Source organism: Diorhabda sublineata, chromosome 6 (assembly GCF_026230105.1).
Source record: "Diorhabda sublineata isolate icDioSubl1.1 chromosome 6, icDioSubl1.1, whole genome shotgun sequence".
Classification (NCBI taxonomy): domain Eukaryota; kingdom Metazoa; phylum Arthropoda; class Insecta; order Coleoptera; family Chrysomelidae; genus Diorhabda; species Diorhabda sublineata.
In genome coordinates this window covers 11730386-11755578 of record NC_079479.1, presented here as the reverse complement: position 1 = coordinate 11755578, position 25193 = coordinate 11730386, and the positions used below count along the sequence as shown (strand labels likewise).

The 25193-nt window shown below is 33.5% G+C and overlaps 1 protein-coding gene across 2 annotated transcripts in view; it reads left to right on the top strand.

Moving 5' to 3' along the window:
* Positions 1 to 24833, top strand: part of LOC130445691 (prisilkin-39-like) — a 30436-nt gene extending 5603 nt beyond the window's left edge. Inside the window, exons 2-3 of one of the 2 annotated variants that reach the window (XM_056781500.1) lie at positions 18187 to 18400; positions 23037 to 24833. In XM_056781500.1, coding sequence (XP_056637478.1) covers positions 18187 to 18400; positions 23037 to 23242 — 420 coding nt within the window. In that variant the 3' untranslated portion in view covers positions 23243 to 24833. Of the gene's footprint in view, positions 1 to 18186; positions 18404 to 23036 lie in introns of both variants that reach the window. The other variant, XM_056781499.1, reaches the window with a different exon arrangement.
* The last annotated feature ends 360 nt before the right edge of the window (positions 24834 to 25193 follow it).

Sequence of the window (25193 nt, the reverse complement as noted above, 5' to 3'; positions counted from 1 at the left end):
AGTTGAAGATTTCTTCATCCACGTAGCCTTCGCGAATTTTCGGCCAAACGTTACCAAGCCAATGATCCTTCATCCCTGCAGGGACAGCTGCCGATTCACCTGACATTTTTGCAAAGACGATATTATGGTAATTACGAAATCTCTGAACCCACGATGGGTCGGGTTGGAAATCTTTGTTCAGCATTGCGGAAAATTCTCGTGCTTTTGTAAGTAAAATCGGGCCGTTAATAGGAACGTTTTTCTCCCTGTGCTGTTTAAACCATTGAAGTAATGCTTTGTCTAGATCGGTGTGCTCAGTCCTTCTAACTTTCTTAACCAAAAAAGATTCCTCTTCAAAACAACGTCTTATTTTTTCTTTGTTTGCCCACACAGTGGATATCGTTGAGTGGGAAACGCCGAACTCTATAGATAACATCGTATTAGACTCACCTTCTTGCAGTCTCCAAATAATGTTTGCTTTTTCTTCAATTGTCAACGATTTTCTTTTGGACATCTTGAACACTTGACACTGAGCTCGCCCTTTGAAGCATAAGAACAACTGATGGGAAAAGTAAAAAAAATAACAACAGAGAACACCCCACCCGGTCTTCCAAATTTCGTGGAATGAACTGAGTAGTGACTGCGTTTCGACGAAATGCCTACGTTATTTACATCCTGTAGGTCGCTATAGCCGATTTAACTTCGGGAAATTTTCCAAAATTACGTTACTATAACCGATGTCGTCGTTATATCCACTGTCGCTATAAGCGATATATTTCCTTTAAGAAAGCATACTGAACAAAACTTTTTCCAAGAATCATGTCATTACAGCCGGTATGTCGTTATATAAAGTTTATACTGTAGTTTAAATGCCGGCTGCGGCGTCAGCGGATTCCGGTTGTCAGCTCATCATATTAAAGGACTTAATTCCCGTCATAAAACGTCCTTCTCAAATCATATTGGTTTCGGAAAAGGAACAACAAGTACTAGATTTATTCGCGCGGTATATTATGGCTTCCTTCATATCCTTATACGTCTGCTGTTACTTGTTAATCTGAATTTGGACTTATTAGTACATAAAAACTTCTTTGTCTTAATGGGAAACCAATTTATGTGCACTATACCACCACACTAATCGAGAGGATGTAGAATCGTTACATTATGATCGTGCTCTACATAATTTACTACGTAGCAATAATCTATTGTAATAATTTGTTACTTTGGGTCCTACATCACTCTATCTCTATCTCTATCCTTCGATTATGGACCAGCCCAAACGATTTTCAAGAGAAACAACATAAAAAGGATGGAGCTAAAGAGGAGAAAATAAAAGGAATTTATATCTGGAGCCTGGAGTTTATTTCGTTTGCCTGTGGTTAATTACGATACTTTATCTTTCAATTCCTAAAGCATCTTTAAGTGCCCTTTGTCCGTTCGTTTCTTATCACTTAACACTCATTCTATTTTTAGATATTGATATTTATAGTGACGTTTTGAGAGATTTCATACAATATACTATTTTATTACATTCCATGTATACATATTGCACAGGGTGTCTCATAACGACCCAAGTACTTCATTTATTAATTAATAAATTTTACTACTTAAACACGATATTGTTTAAATAAGGGCCATCACGTTGATGGCACTCCTCAAACCACTTGCGTACATTTTCAAAAATGTTTTAAAGAAGTGGTCGAGGAATACTACTGATGTTTTCTTCATTATTGTTTCTCAAATCTGTCAAATTTCGTGGATTATTCTCGTAGACCACGCTCTTAAAATAACCACACAAGAAAAAATCAGGGCTCTGAGTTAGCCATTCAATATCACTTCTTCGTGAAATCACATTTTCTGGGAAAAACTCGTGCAATGCGCCGGTTACAGTCACTGTATGTCCTCTGTTATCTTCATAAAAGTAGGGTCCAATAATGCAGTTCGCCGACATAGCGACCCATAAGGTGGGTTGTTAAGTTGTTGTTGTGGGTTGTTAAGTACAATATATACAGGTACGTTGTTAGAGGGAGCTCACAACACGTGTTTATTTACATGAGAGTAAAAAATTTCTTTTCATTGATTAATAAATAATTATTGTACTGGAAGTTAATGATAAATTTACGATGAGAGTAAAATTAACATGAGAGTTGCACAAAAAAATCAAAATGATACGTATAACAGTCACGATAGATATAAAAAGGAAATTGAAATTATAAATAAGAATTTATCGTATTATAATTATTATATTTGATTGTTATATTGCAATCCTATTGCGGATATGTGGATAAAATAAAAAAAACGTAATTGAACAATAAGGGTTGATCGTAGAGGGGTAAAAATTCAGAGTAATATAATATTTTTTATTCAAAATCATGACAAATAAAATAAGAATCTTGCCAAAAAAATTAAAGTTTATAATTAACAAATAAAAAATCGTAGAGGGTTGAAAATGTAGGGTTGTATGTACTTTTTTAATGCTGTATCATGAGAAAATTTTATCTAGAAAATGAAACAAAGCTTTAGGGGGATGAAAAATAGATGCTGTTCGATTCTAAGACCTACCAGATATGAACAAACAATTTCATGAGAATCGGTCAAGCCGATTCGGAGGAGTTCAATTACAAACACAGCGACACGAGAATTTGATATATTAGATTCATGTTTTTATTTTTTTCACTTGAATATATATTATTTTAATGTCGTTAATTATATTCTTCATAATGTGGATCAATTAAAAGTAATTAAATATTCAATGCAAATTAAATTATGTTTCCATGGCTGTAGAAACTACTATGTTTCTATTATAAAAAGATGTTGTATGCAAATAACCAAGGGCGATTGTTGGTTAGTTAGATGATTGACATCAAAACTATTTTCGCAATAGTAAAGTTCGAATGCATGTAAATCATTTTTCCATTTAAATAAACTGCTACAAGCAACCTTTTTTTCTATAAATAAATGTAGAGAGGAGATAGAAGTCATCAAATATGTGTGGGGCTGGCATTGCCGTGGTGGAATACAACATTCGTCTTATCCATTAATTCAGGGGGCTACTTTTGATTTTTAGCTTATTATATGGTTTTTTGTTAATGTCGTTAATTATACGTGTATTCCTCATAATGTGGATCAATTAAAATTAATTAAATATTCAATGCAAATTAAATTATATTACCATACCCGTAAAAACATGTAACTACTATGTTTTTATTATAAAAAGATGTTATATGCAAATGATCATTGCTAACCAATCAGTTTTTTTAGGACTTTAGTTAGATGGTTGACATTACAACTATTTTCGCAATAGTAAAGTTCGAATGCATGTAAATCATTTTTCCATTTAAATAAACTGCAACAATCAACCTTTTTTTCTATAAATAAATTTAGAGAGGAGATATTCTGGTAGAAGTCATCAAATATGCGTGGGACAGGCATTGCCGTGGTGGAATATAACATTCGTCTTATCCATTAATACTTGTGATTTTCAGCTTATTATATAGTTTTTTGTTAAAAATATAATAAGAAATCGACCATTTTCCAAGTATTAGAAAATCATAGTCTATAATTCCCTTCAAGACCCACTATACAAGGATAAATTGAAAAATTCTTAGCCAACTAAAGAACTAAACAAAATTTCGATGTCAAAATATTTTATTACTCAACATATTCTCCTCTTAATTGGATACATTTATTACAGCGAACCTACAACGTCTCTAAACCTGTCAAAAAAAATGAATTTTTTGCATGGCTACATGAGATTTGTATGCAGGGGCGTTGTCCTGCAAAACCTTTGGATAGCTTTCCGCGTCTTTTCTCTATAATTTGTTCGCGTAGAGTGGTCAATAATGTCAAATAGTGATCTCCAGTTATTGTTCTACCCTTATCTAAATCCCTTATCCCAAAAAACTGGAGCAAGAACCTCTCCAGCAGATTTTTGGACAAGAAACTTCTTAGGTCTTGGAGAACCAGAGTGAGGCCATTCAATCGATTGTTGCTTTGTGTCTGGATCGTAGAAATGTACCCAAGTCTCATCCATAGCAACAATTCGGTTTAAGAAGTCTACATCGTTCTCAAATCGAGCACAGACCAAACGCGATGGTTTTACCCTTGCACGCTTTTGGTCAACATTCAAACATTTAGGGATTCATTTCGCAGCAATTTTTCTCACGTCCAAATTGATGTGAACTATATGATGAACGCGTTCGTATGAAATATTCAGTGCTTCAAATATCCGTTTTAGCCCAATTCGACGGTCTCATAAATCATGTCATGAACTGCATCGATATTTTCGAGGACTGACACAGAAACTGGCCTTCCCGAAAATTTACCTCTTTTGGAGGTTGCAGTCCAATTATTCACGGTTGCATATCTTCTTAAACTTGCTTACGTCTTAACCCTTTTAAATACAGTTACTTGATGATGGCTCGATACTCCAATTTTTCGATTTTCACAATTTCGGTGGACATCTTTTTTCTTTTAATTTATTGCATAACTCTGGTTCACTTTTTTGACGTCAAACTTTACACTGACACTTCTAATAAGTTATTGTTCGTTGCTATGGACTAGAAATGGTCTAGGTTAACTAGATATCAATACATCCTCGTACACATAGCATCATGTCACATGCTGTCAATCTCGTATTTGCAGTCCTTCATGTCACTTCAGCATGATTGTTTGCGCTCAACGTTTTCATATTTTATTTATTTTCCATCGTCCGTTATTAATATCTAGTCTTTTCCGAATAGTTGGATGGTTAATTTGATTGGAGTCAAAATAACATCTTTTCCTGTGATAGGCCGGCCGGATCGAGGCAAATTATTCAGAAAAAATTCTCCACTACGGAAAGTTTGAAACGTGGAACGACAAGTTACAGCATCTTTGGCAAAAATTAGTAAATATAGTTATTTATAAAAAATAAATAAATGAAAATTTTTAAAAATAAAGTTAAGGATAGATTGGGAAAATGAAAATGTAGATGAAAACCAATACTAAACAAAATTTTATTGTAATAAACATGATATTTATTTATAATTTTCTCTTTTAATTAATGACTATTTATTGCAAATGAAATGAACCTTCCTTATTATAGTTATTACGAATTTGTCACGTTACCTTCAAAGTGAGCATGTGACAATTTTAACAATTAATTTATTCAATCACAATAATAGAATAATTTCCTATGAATTAATTTTATTATTGTCGGATTTGCAACAACGTATACCCATGACCTTCTCCCTGTTATTATTGTTGGTTTATAATGGTTCAATTATTTAAAAATATTTCAGATTTCTTACGAGTTTATTGAAACAACAAAAGAAATCGCTGATATAAACATGCTATTTCCCCTAGAAGAAAATTATCCTTGGTAGTTTCCTCTTATAATTATGGTCATATTAAAATATTCAATTTGATATAATTTCTCATGGACACACTAACTGAGAAATCTTTTCAAATACGATATTTGTTAAACTACTACCCAAAACTAAAATGAGTTTAAATTTGTTTAAGTTTTCAATTGCCATATTCTCACTATAAGGTTTGCACAAAATTATTGTGCTTTACTGTACTGGCATCTTATAATTTGATCCCACTGATATTCATTAACGTTAGGAATACAAAGAGATTTATTTATTACTAGCTTTTACCCTCGAATTCGCTCGCATTGAAGCCATTAACCCATTAAGTACCATTTGGGCATTGCGCCGTTTTGCCCTACTGTAGTTTCATTTTGTTGATTCGTCATTTGTGAGTTGTATCGTTCGCACTGTTAATTTCTTCCTCAATTGTAGAAATAGAAATTTGAACTTGAATTCTGTGTTTTTAAACAAAAAGAATAAGTACAGTGCACTAAAATCAGCCCGAGTGACTAAACTCTTAATTGCTATTTATTTTTGAGGTTATGTTCGAACATATTTCTGATAGGGTAAAAATTTGTTATGTTCTTGTTGTTCTGAAATTGATGTGTCATCAATTTTTTTATTAACAATCCGAATATTTTTTTTACAATCTATGAGTTAATTTGCTCGCGAGTGTTAGATAATTTAACATCTATAATGTCTTGGTGAGGCTCACATCAAGGGATGCAACCTCTTATACCTCATATTAGGTCTGTTGGCCAAATTTTTTTCATTCTATTCGCATTTCGTAGCTCTCCTCTAGTAATGGATTTGGGTGGATTTCTATAGTTTTGTGGTATTTGATGATCCTCTCTTGGATAACTTCTTGTACAGTGGGCACTTCCGGGTCCACGTGCATGGTGTGATTTCTTACATATTATCGAGCATCTACTACTTAACGGAGTATTTTAGATCTCTGAATAATATTTGTATTGGATTTGGAAGCGCAACCCCACAGCTCTATTCCATATGTCCATATAGGCTTGATGACAGATTTGTGGATAAGGGCTTTGTTTTCATGTGAGACTTTGGATTTTCTCTCTATCAACCAATGTAGTTCTCTTGCTTTTATATCAAGTTGTTTTCTTTTTTTGTGGTGAGTTGTTTCCAGTTAAATTTTTTGTCTGGGTGTACGTAAGGATTTGGCACTATCTGCTTGTGGTATTACCGTACTTAACTAGCGAACATGTACCCTTACGTAGTATGAATGTTACATTTATTGATTTGGTCTCATTAACTTAATCCTCCATTTTTGTAGCCACTCCTTTAATTGGTCATGATGAGCCGGGACATTTTGTGTTTGTGGTTCTTGATCAGTAGGGAAGATGACTCTGTCGTCAGCAAAAGTTCCCGTTGTTGTATACTGTAAAGTATCGGGCCTAGTACGCTACCCTGTGGCACCCCTGCTGCTATAGTGAAATTTTCGGACTTTCCCTCATTAACATTTGTTTGGTAGTAGATTGGGGGGAGGGTTTTTTTAAATTTTATAAAGCTGCCCTTGATGCCACACTCTGTCAAAAGCCATCAACTGTTTGAAGTAATTCTTGGGGGCTATCACAGCTTACAACAGGAAAAAATGTACTTGTATACCAGTTGTTAGAAAATGTATGTCTAAAAGTCGTTATCTTGAAATAAAAAAAATCTTCATTTCGCAAATAATGCAGTAATAAAGGATATTCCCAAGGACCAAAGATATAAATTGTTCAATATTCGACCGTTAATTGAGCATCTAAATAAGAAGTTCATGACCTTTGGAGTGTTCAACCAGGACCTAAGTATTAATGAGCAAATGGTAAGATACTTCGGACGTCACTACTTCAAATAATTCATCAGAGGAAAACCTATAAAATTCGGGTTCAAAATGTGTGCTCTATGCTGATCGGTCATTGTTATCATTTTGAAATTTATGAAGGGAAAATAACGGTAGAGCCTGAAGTATTATATAGACTAGGAAGGAACGTCGTAGTGAGTTTGATTTCAAAAGTTGAAAATCCTCAACTAAATAGCTTTTACTTTGACAATTTTTCGTTGGTCCAAAAACTTCTAGAAATAAACATACGCGCAAGAGGCACTTGTAGGTTTAAAAGAATGAAAAGTTGGTCAATAAAGTCTGAGAAAGATATGAGAAAAGAAGACCGATGCACATACGACTGTAGGTTTGACACTAAAAAGTCTTAGGGGCAATATGGAAAGACAAAATTGTGTAAAAATTCTTTTTCTACGACCGTGCGTTTTAACCCACTTTCCCGAACACATTTTAGTTTTGAAAGTGTCACTTTTTCGCACTAGTGCGGAAAAGTAAAATTATGCAAATTTTGACCTTATTAGATAGTTTTTTACTTCTGAGATTATAACTATTGTTACTACAGGTAAATAAATATTTACAAAATAGTCCATCAAATAAAAATTAAACCTTTTCTAGCTTTTTGTAGCATTTTTAATTTTTTGAAAATATAAAATAATACAGATATTTTTTATATAACCATGTAATTGTTACTAAAACGTCAAAGTTGTTCAAAACGTCTTGAAAGTGGCCGAATAAGTGCGATCTTCTTCTAAATTAAACCACATTAAACCGAATCCGATACAATAATATTAATGGATTCATCCGACGAATAACTTCCCGAAGCCATTTTGAAGGCTGCAAATGAAACTAATTCCGAGCTGTTACCTGCCAAATGACTTAAAACCGTTGCCGCCACCGTCCTCTTTATGCGACCTGCAACCAATGCCATCCTCATCGACGTCATCTACCTTCCAGTTGAAACCAAATAACTCCACTGGACCGGCAATTTTTACTAGTCTACAGAATACAACAAATTGTGTTTTCAATATTAATATTTATAATAATTAGTGGTTTTTAGTTAAAGTTTTGTATATTATCATGTTTGTTGGAATAAAATAATTTTTGAAAAATGGGTTGGTATACTTTTTTGTATATACGGTCGTAGAAAAAATAATGTTCCTAACTCATGCGTGAAGTAAAAGCTTATTACATCTGTCAAAATCTGTCTGTGAGAAAACAATGTGCAATTCTTTTTTGTTTTTTGCTTTTTCTTTTGCATTATTCCACGTCAGATTTCTCTCTTTAAAGATTTTTGCAATTGTTTTGTCCCAGGTAATATTCGTTCTCCCTCTTTTTCTTTTGTTCCCTGGTCTTGCCTGCCATATTTGTTTCACTACTCTGTTATTTTTCATTCTGTGTAAGTGCCCCCACTCAGTTGCCTTTTTTTTTCTAAAATCCAATCAGTTTCTACTTTTAACTCAGCTCTCACTGTCTGGTTTCTAATACGATCTTTCCTGGTTATCCGTTTCACTCGTCTTGTCGTCATGTCTCGCATCCGTATGTGAGTATCGGTCTGTATATGAAGTGGCACACGTTCATTTTTGTTGTCCTTGATATTTCCTTTCTGTTGATAAATTTTTTATCCATTGCATAATAACATTTAATGACTTTGTCTATTCGTGTGTTAATTTCTAATTTCCAATTATAACCCCTAAGTATTGGTAATAATTTACTTGTTTTATCTATGACTTATTTATACAAATGTTTAGTTCCTGATGAAATTTCCGACACATTTGATTTTTTCACGTTGATCTTCATTTCATGCTTCCTCAGTGAATCATTCCATATGTTAATATTCTTGTATTTGCCATTATGACGATGTCTTCAGCAAAAGCGCTTTCTCCTACTTGTATTCTTTGCATATAATTTTCCGGTGTTTTGGCTACACTTTTTGATGATATCGTCCATTAATATAATAAATAGCGTTGGATTTAGCCCACCTCCTTGGTTAAAACGTTCTTCGCCATCTTCCGGTTCCCAGTTTCCATCTTTCCCGATTTTCCCAAAGATCTTCCGATCCTCTTTCTCGAATATCCTTCTCGATGCCCTCCCTCCAACTTAATATTGGTCTTCTTCTCTTTCTTCTTCCTCGTGGTGTCCAATTTAAATTTTTTTTGGGTATGCGGTCTTCAGGCATTCTTTGTACATGTCCGTACCATCTTAACTGATTCACCCTAATGTCTTCTGTAATCGTATGCTGTACTTTCTTGATCTCCCTGATTCTCTCGTTTCTTATTTTTTCACGTCTTGAGATTCCTGCCGCGCGTCTCCAATAATCCATTTCTGTGATATCAAGAATTTTTACTGTTTTTTCTTTTAGCGGCCAGACTTCGCTACTATATGTTGTTATACTTTTTATTATGCTATTGTATATTCGATGTTTGTTTTCCTTGGATATTAGTTTGTCCCACAATACACTATTTAGTTGTCTTATTGCTTGTCTTCCTTGGTTATTTCTTTGTGCGATTGCTTCATCTAATCTTCCATCATTAGTGATGATCATGCCTAGGTATTTGTATTTTGTACAACGACTTATTTTTTGTTGTGTTTCTTCAAGTATTAAATTTTGTTGTTCTCTTCCAATACACATATACTTCGTTTTACTCAAAATTACTTCCAGGACCCATTTCCTACATTCCCCTACTAACTTTCTTGCCATATATACTAAGTCTTCGTTGTCCTGTGCCAAGATAATCTGGTCATCTGCAAAACACAGGGTATACAGTGTGTCCTTACATTTTCTTTTCTTACATTTCTTCTTTCCAGTGTGCTAGTGCGTGTTCTAGGTATATCTTGAAAAGTTTGGGCGACAAACAGCATCCTTGTTTTAACCCCTTATTAATGGAGTTCAATGGAGTACAAAAGGTGGAGTTGTTGATTTTGGGTGGCTTTTTTATCAATTAATTGCGAGATCGTAAATAAATGATCAATAGTCGACCTGCCCGCTCTGAAGCCTGTCTGTTCTTCTGCCTCCATGTTGCAATACTCCTGTTCGATTTTTTTAAATGATTTTTCCATAAATTCTGGATATTGTACACAGCACTGCAAGTCCCCTGTAGTTGTTGCAGTTTTCTCTGCCACCTTTTTTATATACGGTAGTCATGTAAGATGTTTTCCACTCTTCGGGTAGCGCTTCACTATTTATACACTTCTGGAAAATCATTTGCAGATGAGAAAAAAGTTTTTCAGTGCCAACTCTGGTGCTATTAGACACGGACCTGGAGATTTTCGATTTTTTAGTGACTGACAAACGTCTTTTACTTCTTTAATTGTAATTCAAAGCGGAGAAGTGATAATATTTATATTGTCCCGTCTTTGATTTTCGAACACTGGCCTTGTTTCTGTAAATAATTTAGAGAAGTACTCATCCTATATTTTTAATGTTATTGGCGATATAAGATTTTTTGATCTATCTTCTCGAAGTGATTTTAAGGTTCTCCAACTTTCTGTGTTTCTGCTGCCTCCTAGGTAGGTGTTTATTTGAGTGCAGGTATTTTCCCTTGTCACGTTTTTCTTTTTTGTTATAGCTTTTCTTACTTTTGTTTGTGCTTCTTTAAAATTTCTTTTATCATTGTCATTTTTCGTGCATAGAAACTTGGAGAACTTCACTCTCTTATCTTTTATGAGATCCTCAATTTCCTTGTTCCACCAGTACGTTTTTGATCTTCTGGTGTTATTGGATCTTCCCAGGGCTGCAGCAATCAGGCTTCTTTTAATAAAGCTGTAGTGTTGTTCCGGATTATCAAAATTTTCCTGTACAAATTTTCCATTTAGACGTTTTTGATATAAGTCCTTCTTCTTTTATACATTGCTTTAATATTTCCAATCAGCTTTTAGTTCACATTTCTTCTATACAGACTTTTCCATATCTACTTTATTAATTGAGTTACATACCTAAATAAATAAATCATTTTTTCCCGATGAGGAATGCGAATTGAAATGTTCATGTACAAGAGGCTCAGGTAAATTTCATCAAAGCTTTTATATTTACGTTTAAATTGCAGTGTGAAGAATTAATCTAAATGATTTTATCCGTGGGATTGTTGAATTATGTGAACCTGGTATATCGATGAGTTTCCAATAGAATATCCACGCGCTTACTTCTGTGTTAACGCAGACTCAATAATTTATAGAGGTTATAGATCCATGGGTCGTGCAGCGACTACAGAACGACAAGATTGAGGCTTTTGATTATTCAAAACCGGTTATTTGTTATGGTTTGTCATGGAAGGACAATTGTTTTGCGTATAGAATATGAGGTTTTGGTATATTCTTCTACCTAGCTGCTGCTCCTTCTGCTGAACATAGTCTGGTGTCTGGTATATAAAGAATCTTAGAATTTTTGGTCTGGAGATGTACGATACGCAGGCAAGGATGAAAAGGTAGAGTGTTGAAAGACGTGATCAAAAATTTATTTTGGATATGGAAGTAGATCACTATCAGTTTTCATTGGAGATATCTCTGCACTATGTTCAGGAAGTAGTGAAGCTATACACTATTCCAGACCCTTATGTTCAGCAGGATCACATATTGTAAGAAAATTTGTAGTATTTTTGGATCAATTCCACATCAACTGCTCACGCTAGCTTAAAATAGAAGTACTTTTAAGTTTTGTGACGTTAAGATGTTGTAACATGCCATTCGGCGGGTTACGCTTTTTTTATATACATTTTGAATATTCCTTTGTTCACGTATTGTAGCACAGTTGTCACTTCGATTTTATTTACTCCAAATTCCGAGTTTTTAAAGAAATTAATTTGTAATCGACTTCCCACTCCATTCGAGAAATTCAGTAATCTTTTTGAATTTCCTTTTGTTTTAAGTAAATTCGAATAAATAGAAAAAAGTATTGAAATAACGGATATTAGAATGCAGGTACCATTTTTCATGTATGCTTTTACCTATTCTCACGACATTTTTTATTAAATAATTAGTAATCTAATTGCGTAATACAGTCAAAGTATGTAATTTATTTAATTGCTTTTTGTTTACGAATCTCTTTGAATAAATATGTCATGAATAAGATAATTTGCTGATTCATATTATATTTTAACAAAATAAAAATAACATTAGCAATTTAGATGGAGCACGTTCTTCTGGACTAAAATATATCTTCTATAAAAATATGTAGTGAGACATTCTATAACCTTAAAAATACCTGCGCTCCGCTTACTGAAAATAGCGTCTAATTAAAATGATAACTGAAAACATAATTAACATAAATAACGATTAGTAGAATTGTAATGATAACACTCGTTGCAAATTAATTTAGTACAGATTACATTCTCCGACAAGATTTTCGTAACATAGGCAAGACATTTATTTTTAAAATGGAAATACCCGGCCAATGATAGAAAAAATATTTATTAAGCCCTAACACATACCAATTTTCAATAGCTTAATTATTTCTGTTTACATTAGCAGGTAGGTAATTTTATAAAGGGGCGGTTAGGATCGGTAAATTTTATGGCAGAAAAAATACCTGAACTGTATGATACTCTCTGGTTCTGGTTCTCTCTTCAAAGTGCAAAAAGTGATTAGTCGAACTCCGATAATTCGAACACCGATAATTCGAATTCCTCGTTAATTCGAACTTTTGCGTCGGTCCCTTGACATTCCTATACTAACACATGTAAAAAAACCTCGATAATTCGAACTTTTGAAGTTCGAATTATCAAAAAAATTCGTATTTTCTGTGTTAAAATTACCGAAAAATTCGAATTTTTGGCGTTTAAATAATTGAAAAGTTCGAATTTTTGATGTTCGAATAATTGAAAAATTCGAATTTTTCTTGTATAAATTATGTATGTACATATGTATTAAAAAATTCGAACTGTTAGTGTTGAAAAAAATTGAAAAATTCGAATCTTCAGATTCTAGGTAAGACGACGATATTTTGTAAGTGTGAAATATGGGTGAACTGCAGACGGCGGCTGGTTTTTCCCAAAAACCGGCGCGACGATTTTATTACTGGTAGAGCTAAGAAAGCATTCCTAAATAGTTTTCTAGTTCGAACTGCAATTAGAGGACGAATGTATGAAACGACTGAAAAGAGAATTAGAGCTGCTGGGTTTTCCCCAAAAACCGGTGCGACGATTTTATTATGTATTGATGGTACAGTTTGAAGGTGCAATTAAAAACGACGTGTTCACGGGACGGATTTAATTGCACCTTCAAACTGTAGAGAAAGAGAGAGGGAGCGAATTGGAGAGAGACAAAGTAGAGTAAAGAGCAAACGTGGTGACTGATTTTTTCTGAAAGAAGGGCGCCAGAGTTTTATTGATACCTGACGACTTTTAAGAAGAAATCACTCGATTTGCTTCAAAGGAAAAAATCGTAAGCATGAAGCAATCTAGCATAGCTGATTTCTTTACAAAAAAATAAATATATGTATTTTTTTTATTTTAAGATAAATAATCGGTCTTTTTTAGGACCAAAAATTCTTCAAACGTATACAAATTATTATTTTAAATAAATAAATAAACATGTTATATACCCATAACATATTTATTTATTTATAAAATGGAAAGATGCATCGAAATGCATACATATAGTATGTAAATGTGCACAACTCCGATAATTCGAACACCTCGATAATTCGAACTTTTGTTACGGTCCCTTGCAGTTCGAATTATTGGAGTTCGATGTATAAAGACGAAAATGTCGAATCAAACGCGCCGCAGTTGCAAAACTTCTCCTGACAAATTTTGCTATATTTGTGGAGAATTTTATGGTGAAATCGCACTCCGAAAATGTGAAGAAAGCCTATTTCAAATATTTTGGTACTTTAATTGGAAACCGAGACAATCAGTGGGCCCAGCAGGTGTGCTATGTTAGTTGTAGCGTGGAATTGGTGCAGTGGATGAATGGGAAGAAAAAAGCATGACGACTGCCAATTTTGTTTAACAAAGACTGAAGATGATTCTAAGAAATGAAAGCACAAGATCGAGTATCCAAATTTGCCGTCTGTTATACGATCTGTTCACCATAACGAAGATTTACGAGTACCGATTGCGCCTTTAGATTCACAAAATATTGTTTTAGAAGATACTGGAGACAACGTATCATTAAGAAGCTCCGAAGAACAATGCAACGACTCTATTTTTACTCCAAGTACCAGTTCCGGCGAGCCACATTTGATTGTTCAAAGTGAGTTGAATGATTTAGCAGGTGATTTGGGGTTATCAAAGCAACAGTCTGAACTTCTTGCTGCCCGTATTAAGGAATGGAACTTGTTAGCCAAAGAGACAGAAATGACGACCTTTAAAAAAAGAAATGCTACATTTTGTGCAGTCTACAGTTTATTCAGTTTAAAAGCAGTGTTATTACAAAATGGAAATTTAAAACCATCTATAACAGTTGCTCATTCTGTGAAGATGAAAGAAACTTATGAAAATATTCGCTTACTTTTAGACAAAATTAACTAGAACAAGTATAAGTTGCAGATATGTGGAGACCTGCAGATGATTGGAATTTTAATGGCACTTCAAGGAGGATTTACAAAAACATTCCTGTTTTCTTTGTCTATGGGACAGTTGGGAAGTAGATCAACACTATGTAAAAAAAATTGGCAAGCAAGAAGTGAGTTTCAACCGGGATCTCAAAACGTTAAGTTTATACCCCTTAAATCCCAAAAATGTCCTTCTGCCCCCCCTTCACTTGGATTGATGAAAAACTATGTAAAGGTTATGGATAAAGAGGTCGATGGATTCAAATACCTTAGAGAATTGGGAGATGTCAGTGATCAGCAGGGTGAAAGGTCCCACCTAGATCTTAGAACAATGGAAATTCGGCATCAATGACGATGACGAAAGTGCAATTCCTCAAAAAAGGAAAAGTAGAGCTAATTGATATTTGAAGTGATTTTTTTTTTGTTTTTTAATAGATGTGAGGCATGTTTATTAGATGTAAACTATAAATATTGTTAATATATACGATTTAAAAAACGTGAAATCATTTTTTTACTAAATATTAAATATTTCACCAATGAATATGTAACTTAAAAGCCTTACGTGTAACAATTATTTTTTTCATATTTTCGTATTGTTTAGGCCCATTCGATCACAATATGCTATTCATTCTTGTGTTACTACAAAAAAATTTGTTAAGCAGTGTTATCATTAAATACGTACATTAATTCTTATAAAGACCGAAGTAGATCGAAACATCAAGATTTTGTCTATTTTTAAAAGAAATTTTAATTAAAGAAGATCTAAAATCGAGTCAAATCATCACAAAATGTATATAAAACGGTCTAAGAAGTAAAAAGTTATAATCAAATTATTAGAAACAATGTGGTTTAGTGTTCTGTTTTGAACTACCAATAAGTATGAAATAATTATTATTTTAGTATTTAGCAAGTCAAAATTAGTAAAAAGCTACATTGACTACTAGTTATGTAACTTAATTAACAAAATTACTTACCTTTTAAATGAATATCTCACCAATCAATATGATTGAACCTTTAGCTGTGGTAAAAAAATTGGTAGCTACTGTAAAGGAATTATGCTTTCAAACATCAGATACAAAATATTAATCACAATGATAGTCAAATAAGTTTAAAAACGACTAACCAACAGGGCTTTATAAATATACTAGTTTCGATTTTAAACAAGCTTCTGATGGTATAAATAAAAGAAAGCTAATAAAAGACGAAAAAAAAAAAATAAAAATGGAAAGATCCAAAGCGAAAGTACTAACCATAGAAAACTTGACAGAAAAGTCAGACGAGAAAATAGGGACTAAACAAGGATAAGCATTATCGACATTGCCATTTAATATACCTCACCAAGAAAAAAGCTGTAGTCAAAAGAACCTTCATAAAAACATCCGTGCAGAGTGGGATGCAGGAAGTAATATCAACAAATAAAAAAGCCCTAGAAGAATCGAAACTCAGGATAATAGGAAAGTCAACGAAAGAGAATTGGAGATAAGAAAGAACAAGAACAAATACATAAAAATAAAATTAAGAGTACTAGGTGACCATAGTATATTCAAGACAAGAGATTGTATACCATTATTTGAAATTTTGTTTTGAATGATTCAGTAAAAATTATTAGTGAGATATTTAATAATATCGTGTAGTAATAGTATTTTTACAATAATAATACATGTCTATTCAGCCTCTAATAAAAAGCCTTTCTGTATTCCTTTTCTTACGGATAGCTCGGTAATTTTAGTATGGGCCAGCTTCTTATACAAAAATTGTGTATTGGAAACATAAATTTCAAAGTTTCGTAATGAGGATTTATCAATTACTTTACGGCTTCGCTCGCATCGAATCCATTAAATAAGTATCAGAAATGATCAGGGCCGGATTAAGATTTATAAGGCCCGGGGCTAAAATAATGACGGGGCCCTCTTAAGGAATTCGAAAACCCGGAAAAATTCACAAAATAATATCAATACGTTAGATTTGTGGTATCAACACATCAAAAAATACAAAATGATTTCCAAATGATGGGGCCCTCTTGGACATGGGGCCCGGGGCTATAGCCCCCCCAAGCCCCTAGCTTAATCCGGCCCCGGAAATGATTATAATAGAAATATATCAATATGATTTTATTGCTTGGTTAGTATTATCGATTTTTAAAAATCATCACATACATGCTTTATTGAAATAAAATAACTAATATTAAAATATATTTTCCTGTAACAAAAGTAAATAGTTTTGAATTCTAACAATTGAAAAGATAAAATGCTGAGTATTAATCTAGAGTATTTTGGTAGACTATATTATAAGTTTTTTCTTTGGGTACAAATATGTGTAAATTCCGGGCACTAGGTACACGTGAGCACGCTACATATAGTTGGTCATGAGAGAAGCACTCCTGCTACCTGTAATATCTGCACTTGTGTTTTGTTTATAGTAACAGCAAAGCTAAGCTTGACCGGAAACTGAACTTTTTTAAATTGAAAAGGAAGGTCAGTTGGAATAATTGGAATCCGAGGTATGGTAACATTTTCTCCTTTGCCGATACCTGTTAAAATAGTAGTTCCAAGTATATTCTGCCCCAAATTTTGTTATACGAAGCCTTGTTCCATTACATAGCCGAAGAGCATCTAGATTGCGCATCAGTATTACCGGTACTGGTAATTTTAATTGAAGTTTATGTGACGGTACACCTGACAGTTCAAGGAAATTTAAAAACTCGACAGGATATGAAGTACTTAGTTCCGTATCCATAATTTCTCCATGTACATCTTTCAAATTGGAATTTCGACGTCGTGTGGTATCTATTTCTGCTCGAACAATATTCCTTTCTCTGGCGTTCCTATCGCTCTTCTAGCTACCCGCTGCTAACATGTCTTTCTAAACGACGTTGGGTCTGAAGAGGTGTTTCAGCAGCTCTCAAATCACTTTGTCGTCTTACTTGCTGTTGTCTTTTCAGCTCTGCATGAACCGAAGATTCTTGATTTCGTGCAACTTTTGCTGCACGGACCCGTAACGAATTTTTAGATAATTTAGATTTAAGCTTCCGAGGCATTTTTTAGACATTCAGTTATAGTTGAAAATAGCAATGGTACCTAACCTCAAAATTTCCAAACCAGCTGAAACTATAGTCAATTCAATTAAATAGATATTGACTTGATCGTCGGTAATATCGTACGTCGATAATATAGTATTTAGGGTTTGAACTGTAGATGGCGCTGAAGTAGCAAAATGTCGATATTTGTTGACAACATTTATTTTTGTGAGAAATTTTTTTAATAAAAATTATACTATGTTACTTCTAGTACCTCCCAGAATATGTGTACAAAGTTTCATGATGATTCGTCAAGTAGTTTTTGCGTGTAAGCGTAATAAACATCCACGCCTTCACATTTATAATATTAGTAAGGAGTAAGGATTAGCGGATCTGTTTTTATTTCACTTTTCACTTCGACAAACCAACCCAAAATATACAGTTAAATTAGTATTTCTATATACTAATTCAAATCCATAAGTGACAATTTTTTTATCTGTTGCAGATAATAGGCTTATGCTTTTTTGTAGCAGCAGTACAAGGTGGAGGTTATGGGTTAGTTACATCAGGAAGCTATTTAGGTAGTGGATACGGGGGACTTGGTTACGATAACTACAACATAGGAAGTTCTGGGTATGGCGGCTATTCAGGATATGGTGGTTACACTGGATACGGCGGATATTCAGGATATGGTGGTTATTCCAGACCTGGATACGGAGGTAGCTAGTATTTGGTAGATTTAATTCCAGAATTTTATAATTAATTTGAAGCATTGGATAATTAAAAACTCAAATAACTATTGAAATAAGTATTGATCGTCAGTAAATATTTTCAATAATCGATTATTCTTTAGTGAGTTCATGGCAGAGCTATGTGATTCCACCTTATATTGTTTTGATTGGTAGTTCTTTGTACTGCGATTATATGTATCTTTGTTGTACTGGTATGATAACCTTTCTAAAATCTCCTTAATTTTGAACCATAACACTCAAACCACGAGAATATTGTCGTATATGAAGTCACAATGCTGGATAGCGAATAGAAAAGTGATTATAAAATCGACTGAACCCAAATATGATGGTTCGAAAATAATCGCGGCCATTTTTTTTCTGTTTCTATATGTTCGAGACAAAAAACAATGATTCGCAAAACACAGTACAATTCGAATTGCGGCGGCACGAGGGGCGGTGGATATTTATTCATGCGTACATGCTATTAAATTTAGAAATTTTTAAAGCGACTTCGTATTCATGCATTCGAAAACTATTTTTAAAGAAATTCGAAATAATGTCGACACGAAATAATAAAATACAACAAAAAATGTCAAATTTGACATTTGAAGCGGATTAGCCCTGTATATTAACACGATTCAAAAATGTACACGGAGATTCTAATTAGAAAATGAGAGTCACACAGGTTCCACTTGTTATAAAAAATGTATAAAGAAGGTTCCAATTATAATAAAATTGTTTAGAAAGGTTCCAAATATCGAAAAGTTGTCGAAAATGATTCCATTCGTCAAAAAATTATCTAGTAAAGTTACATACTGTATAAAAATATCTGAAAAGGTTTCAATTAGAGAATGAGTCAGAAAGGCTCCATTTATTATAAAAAAATGTATAAAAAAGGTTCCAAATATCAAAAAATTGTCTAAAATGGTTCCATTCGTCAAAAAATTATTAAGTAAAGTTACATCCTACAATCTTCACTTGTATTTTATTCATTTGAAAAATTTTGAAAAACTCATATGATTTTTTGCAGTTATTGCTACTTATGATCCTGGTATTGAAATCGCTTTAATCTCATTCCACATCCGATGCTGTTTGCGCTTCCGCGGTATGAAGCTTACAAAAAAATGTGAAAACTGAAATAGATAGATAGACAACATGAAATGAATTTTTATGTTACTGAAAATCATTTTCTGACACCGTTAATTTACAGACAAATATTAGTAAAAGGGAGGTCGGAAATAGTTGTGTTAATTTCAGTGGAAAAAGTGAAAATGATTGATTATTTAAGAAAATTTAAACATTATCAAGGTGAAGGCGAATTTAATATTGGAGAAGCGGCATACGAATACCAGTCTTATAATAGTGTAATGATGTATTGATGAATCACAATTGCGATGGATATCTCAAAGTAAACAAAGACAATGAAAGCTTTGTAAATTATGAAAATTCGCTACCTGAGCTACTTTCAATTAACAGTTAATTTAATTTCAATTGACAATGCTTCAACTCACACGAAAGGAAGATAGACGTACAATGAATGGTGTAATACAATAATGGTTGACAAAAAGAAATATTGCTATATAAGTCATGTTATGCGAAGACCTGATTTTTATAATTAATACTTCATAAGCCGTAGATATAACAGACAAAACTACTGAAGATCCCAACGTATCATTCAGATTCAAATCCTATTAAACTGGCTTGAGCAGCACTAACGAAAGTCAGAGACATAAATTTTTTGGAGCATTTCCTATAGAGAAGTAGAAAATAGTCTGTAATATAAACAGTTACTAGCAATTTAGGGAAAAATTATCTAAAGAATAACTATTATTTAATGAAAATTTGATTTTTGAAGAAAAATATTTAAATCTAAAGATAAATTATATTCCTTAGGACGAGTGTTACATTCCTGCAATCATCCTGATAAGATGGTATTGGTAATTCTTTAACATCAACATTTTTGCAGACGATAATAGTTTCTCTTGGAGAAACCCTGATCTCACGGCACTTCATAGGACCATATCTAGTGACCTAACACCACCATTGACGTTGTTGAATCTGTAAAATTCTTAGGGCTTGTTGTGGACAATTCCTTGAAATGGGAGATACATATTGCCACCTTATTTAAAAAAATGTGTTCCTTCTGTTTTCCGCTGATATCAATTTCCAAAGAAATGAACTTATCCACCTCCTTAACAATTTATTCTGCTTTTATTAAATCGCAATTCCGATCTGCCCTTCCCTTCTGGGGCACGTGTGGTGCGACTCAATTTGAGCAAATCTTCAAACTACAAAAGAGATAATCTGTTAGATATTTACTGGGACTAAACCGCAGGACTCACTGCCGGGACTTCTTCAGAAGATTCAAAATTCTGACTCTTTCTTCCTTATTCATTTGGAATTGAAATCAAATCGATATCATCTTTTTCCAAATATTTTTAGGGTATATTTTTCTAGAAAATAATAACACTGGTCGACAAAAAAACTTTTGTATTAACACAAGAATGAATTAGCATATAGTGATCGAATGGACCTATACAATATGAAAGTATGAAAAAAATAATTGTTATACGTAAGGTTTTTAAGTTACATTTATAGAACCATATTCATTGCTAAAATATTTGATATCTATTAAAAACAAAAACTTTAGAAAACAATCACTTTAAATATCAATTAGCTCTAGTTTTATTTTGTATGAGGGGTGGCATTTTCGCTTCTTAAAAATCAATAGTAATTACCCATCATGGCCGAATCTTATCGTCCTTGATTCCTTGATACCGAATTTCCATTGTTCTAATATCTAGGTGGAATCTTTCACCCTGTTCATCACTGACAGCTCCCTAATTTTCGAGAAAAAATTTCAGATTGGAATGGAGGAAATGAATTTTCAATGACAATCGAGCACCAAGGGATTTGTAGGCGTTTAGAAGCTCTGTAACTAACTGTTGGTAGTTTGGATCCATATTGCTGCTCAAAAATCCTCTTACTACACTAACAAATGCCTTCCATGCTCCAAGTTCCTGTCTGGTGAGCTTTTTTGCAAAATTGTCATCGTCCCACAATTTTCTTATTTGTGGCCCAATAAAAATACCTTCTTTTAATTTGGCATCACTCAACTGGGGATAGACTTCTCTAAGGTATTTAAATCCATCACCCTATTTATCCACAGCCTTTACAAAGTTTTTCATCAATCCAAGTTAAATGTGAAGGGGGGACAGAAGGACATTTTTGTGATTTACAAAGGGTATAAACTTAACGTTTTGAGATCCCGATTGAAACTCACTTCTTGCTTGTCAATTTTGTTTACATAGTGTTGATATACTGCCCAACTCTCCCATAGACAAAGAAAACAGCAATGGTTCGTAAACCCATTGTCTAATAACACTGCTTTTAAGCTGTATTTGGTCAATAAATAGGCGCCACTCACTGGGATTATGCTCAATATCAAGTTCCTTCATTGGACCATCAATATCCGAACATGCATACAACGAATTTTCCATACTGAAGAATGTAGAAAATGTAACGTTTCTTTTTTCAAAGGTCGTAATTTCTGTCTCTTTGGCTAACAAGTTCATTTCCCTAATACGGGAAGCAAGAAGTTCAGACTGTTGCTTTGATAACCCCAAATCACCTGCTAAATCATTCAACTCACTATGAACAATCAAAAGTGGCTCACCGGAACTGGTACTTGAAGTAAAAATAGAGTCGTTGCATTGTTCTTCGGAGCTTTCTAATAATACGTTGTCTCCAGTATCTTCTAAAACAATATTTTGTGAATCTAAAGACGCAATCGGTACTGGTAAATCTTCGTTCTGGGGAACAGGTCGTATAGCAGACGGCAAATTTGGATACTCGATTTTATGCTTTCCTTCCTTAGAATTACCTTCAGTCTTTGTTAAACAAAATTAGCAGTCGTCAAAATGGTTAGTAGGTTCCCTGCCATACCATTGGTATCGTAAAAGGCATGATTTGTATTCCCATTCATCCACTGCACTAATAACACGCTACAACTAACACAGCATTCGTGGGGGGGGGGCACTGCTTGTCTTGGTTTTCAACTGGTTTGCAACTGCGACATTTTCGTCTTTATAATCACTTCTTGCACTATACAGAGACAACCACTTACTATAAAACTCACCAGAATACAAATTTTCAATGTTATTTTTATGTTAATTATTCAGCTCAGGTATTTTTTCGGCCATAAAATTGTCGGCCAGTGTAATATTTAATTCCGGGCATGCTGCATAATTTTGCTATGGACTCGTGTAATGAAATTTTATTTTATTTGTATCTTTATTAAGTTATTATATTTGTTTTCCAGTTTGTACAAGCTTTTGTCTACAAATTGTGAGATTGTTTTGACACAAAGCAATTTTCTCTCTTTTTTCTTAACAATTATGGTAAAATATTTGGCTTTTTCCATTTTTAAAATTTTGTGGGGAGAATTCAAAGGCTGTTTGCAATAAACATGACATGCCCCGATAATATTCATTTTATCTTTATATGAAGTTTCACTAGATTCCACAATGTAAATGTCAGTTTTTCACACGTTGTGTCCTTGATACAGTTTCTAGTCGTTAAATTTAAATTTTTCGCCAAATAATTTAATTTTTTTTTATTTTAGGCTACAGTAATTATCACAAAACCGGCTATGGAAGTTATTATCCAGGATATAGCAGTAATTATTATCCTGGATACAGTGGTTGGAATAATTACAACAGCTATGATTATGATGGTTACAGGGGATATGGCGGATATAGTGGCACCAACTTCTTAGGAGGTGGTTACAAACCATATAGTGGATGGTCATCTAACAAGTATTATAAGTGAAATTTTCGTGATATAAATTGAGTTCATACATTTTATTTTTCATGATACAGTTTAATTTGTAGAATTATGTAAATAAACTTATAAATAGAACTAGAAACTGTACTATTCAGTATGTTTGTAGTTTTCTTGTGAATTATATATCTATACAATGAAATAAGTAAAAAAGTCGTCACACTTTTGGCACGAGAGACTATAGTGCATTTTTTACCGTTGACAATCAGTAAATATCAAATATCAATAATTTCATTTATTTAATATTTCTTTCTTTAATTATTTCTTGACAATTCTCATAATGATTGGTTTATAAAATGAAAAATAAAATTTTCAATGTTGTCAACACTTAATTATGCAAAGATTACGTCGATTGTTGTGTTTGCGTTTATTGTAGTTTCTCTTGAAGATACTAAATCGATGTTATGAACCTCACCGAAAGATAAGAAAAGAATTTAGCATATAAAACCGCGCCGAAAGAAAAATTGTATACGTGAAAAATTTTGTATGAGAAAAATCATATTTTGGTTTATTTAATTCATTTTCTTCTCATCTTATTCTTCAGGTGCCATCTCCATTTAATGAAAGTTGGCGACAATTTCGGCATACTTATTTCGGTCCTGAGAAATGCGAATTAAAGATGATGTTGTCCTCGTTTTCTTTCGATTTTTCCTCCTCTTATTAATTTCCGTATATCATACTTGTTGTTACGGTATATGTAGCCCGGATAAGCGGCCTTTCTTCTCTTTATTGTTGTAAGTAATTCTGTTTCTTTTCCCATACGTTTAAGCACTTCATCGTTAGGTATATGTTGAGTCCATGTTTCTGCTCCATACAAGACAACTGAGTGCACCGACGCCTTTACAAAACGGTATCTTAGGTTTAAATTCAAGGTTGCGTTATAAAAGGTTTTGCACCTTTAGGAATATGGCTCTAGCTTGTTCTATACGTGATTTTACTTCGACTTTAGGGTCTACATTTGTCGTTTTGCAGCTGCCAAAATATTTAAATTTTTCAATTCTCTCTATTGCGATGTCATAGTTGTTTATGTTCAGTTGTGGGTTTGGAAGTCTTGTTATTGCCAATACTTTTGTTTCTGTTACAATAATTCTTCGGGATTATGCATAACGTATGTTGTTTAATGTCCTGCTGTTAATTTTTATTCCATCCTCATCATCGCCTATTGCTTGGTTAAATATGTGCTCAGAGTACACATTGAACAGTATTGGCGACAAAATACAACCCCTGTCGTTTGTCCATATCTAACCGTTTATTCTTGGTTCCATAAAGATTTCTAATAAACCTGATGTCTTGTTTGTAGTAATGTCGGAAGGATAGTATGATTAACTCGATCGAAGTCTTTCTCGTAGTCTATTAAACTACGATATTTCCTCATGTCTCGACATTTCTGAAAGAGTATTAATAAATATTTTCTCTCATATTGCCCTAAATTTCTTTCGTTTCGGTACATCTACAACTATACAGGAATTAGATGTAAAAAACCCGAGCTCGCTACATTTTTCCTGTGAAGAGATATTGCTGCTACAAACAGACGGACAAAGCGCTGGCAATAGCGCGTGTTTTCTCGTAAAAAAGTAATCTAATTGATCAGCCTTCTTGGCCGATCTTGACAATCCGTTTGCCGTTGAAGTTTGCTGTTACAAAATAACATTGAAATGCATTAGACGGTTTATAGTTACCGTTCGACGTGTCGCTGTTTGCTGATCGGTCTGCCGTTGGTTACTTTCAACATAACGAATCTTATCTTTTCTTGTCGGCCGTTTGCGTTTTTCACGTTTTTCACGTTTGTCCCAATGAAAAAATTCTTCGTTATTTTTCATATTATCGTTCATAAATACTGGCGGCAACGTCAACTTTATGAATAGGGTGTAGAATTTGATACGAACGTCAAACGGCAAACGACACCTGCGAACGGCAACGGAAAACGGAAAGTCAAGTT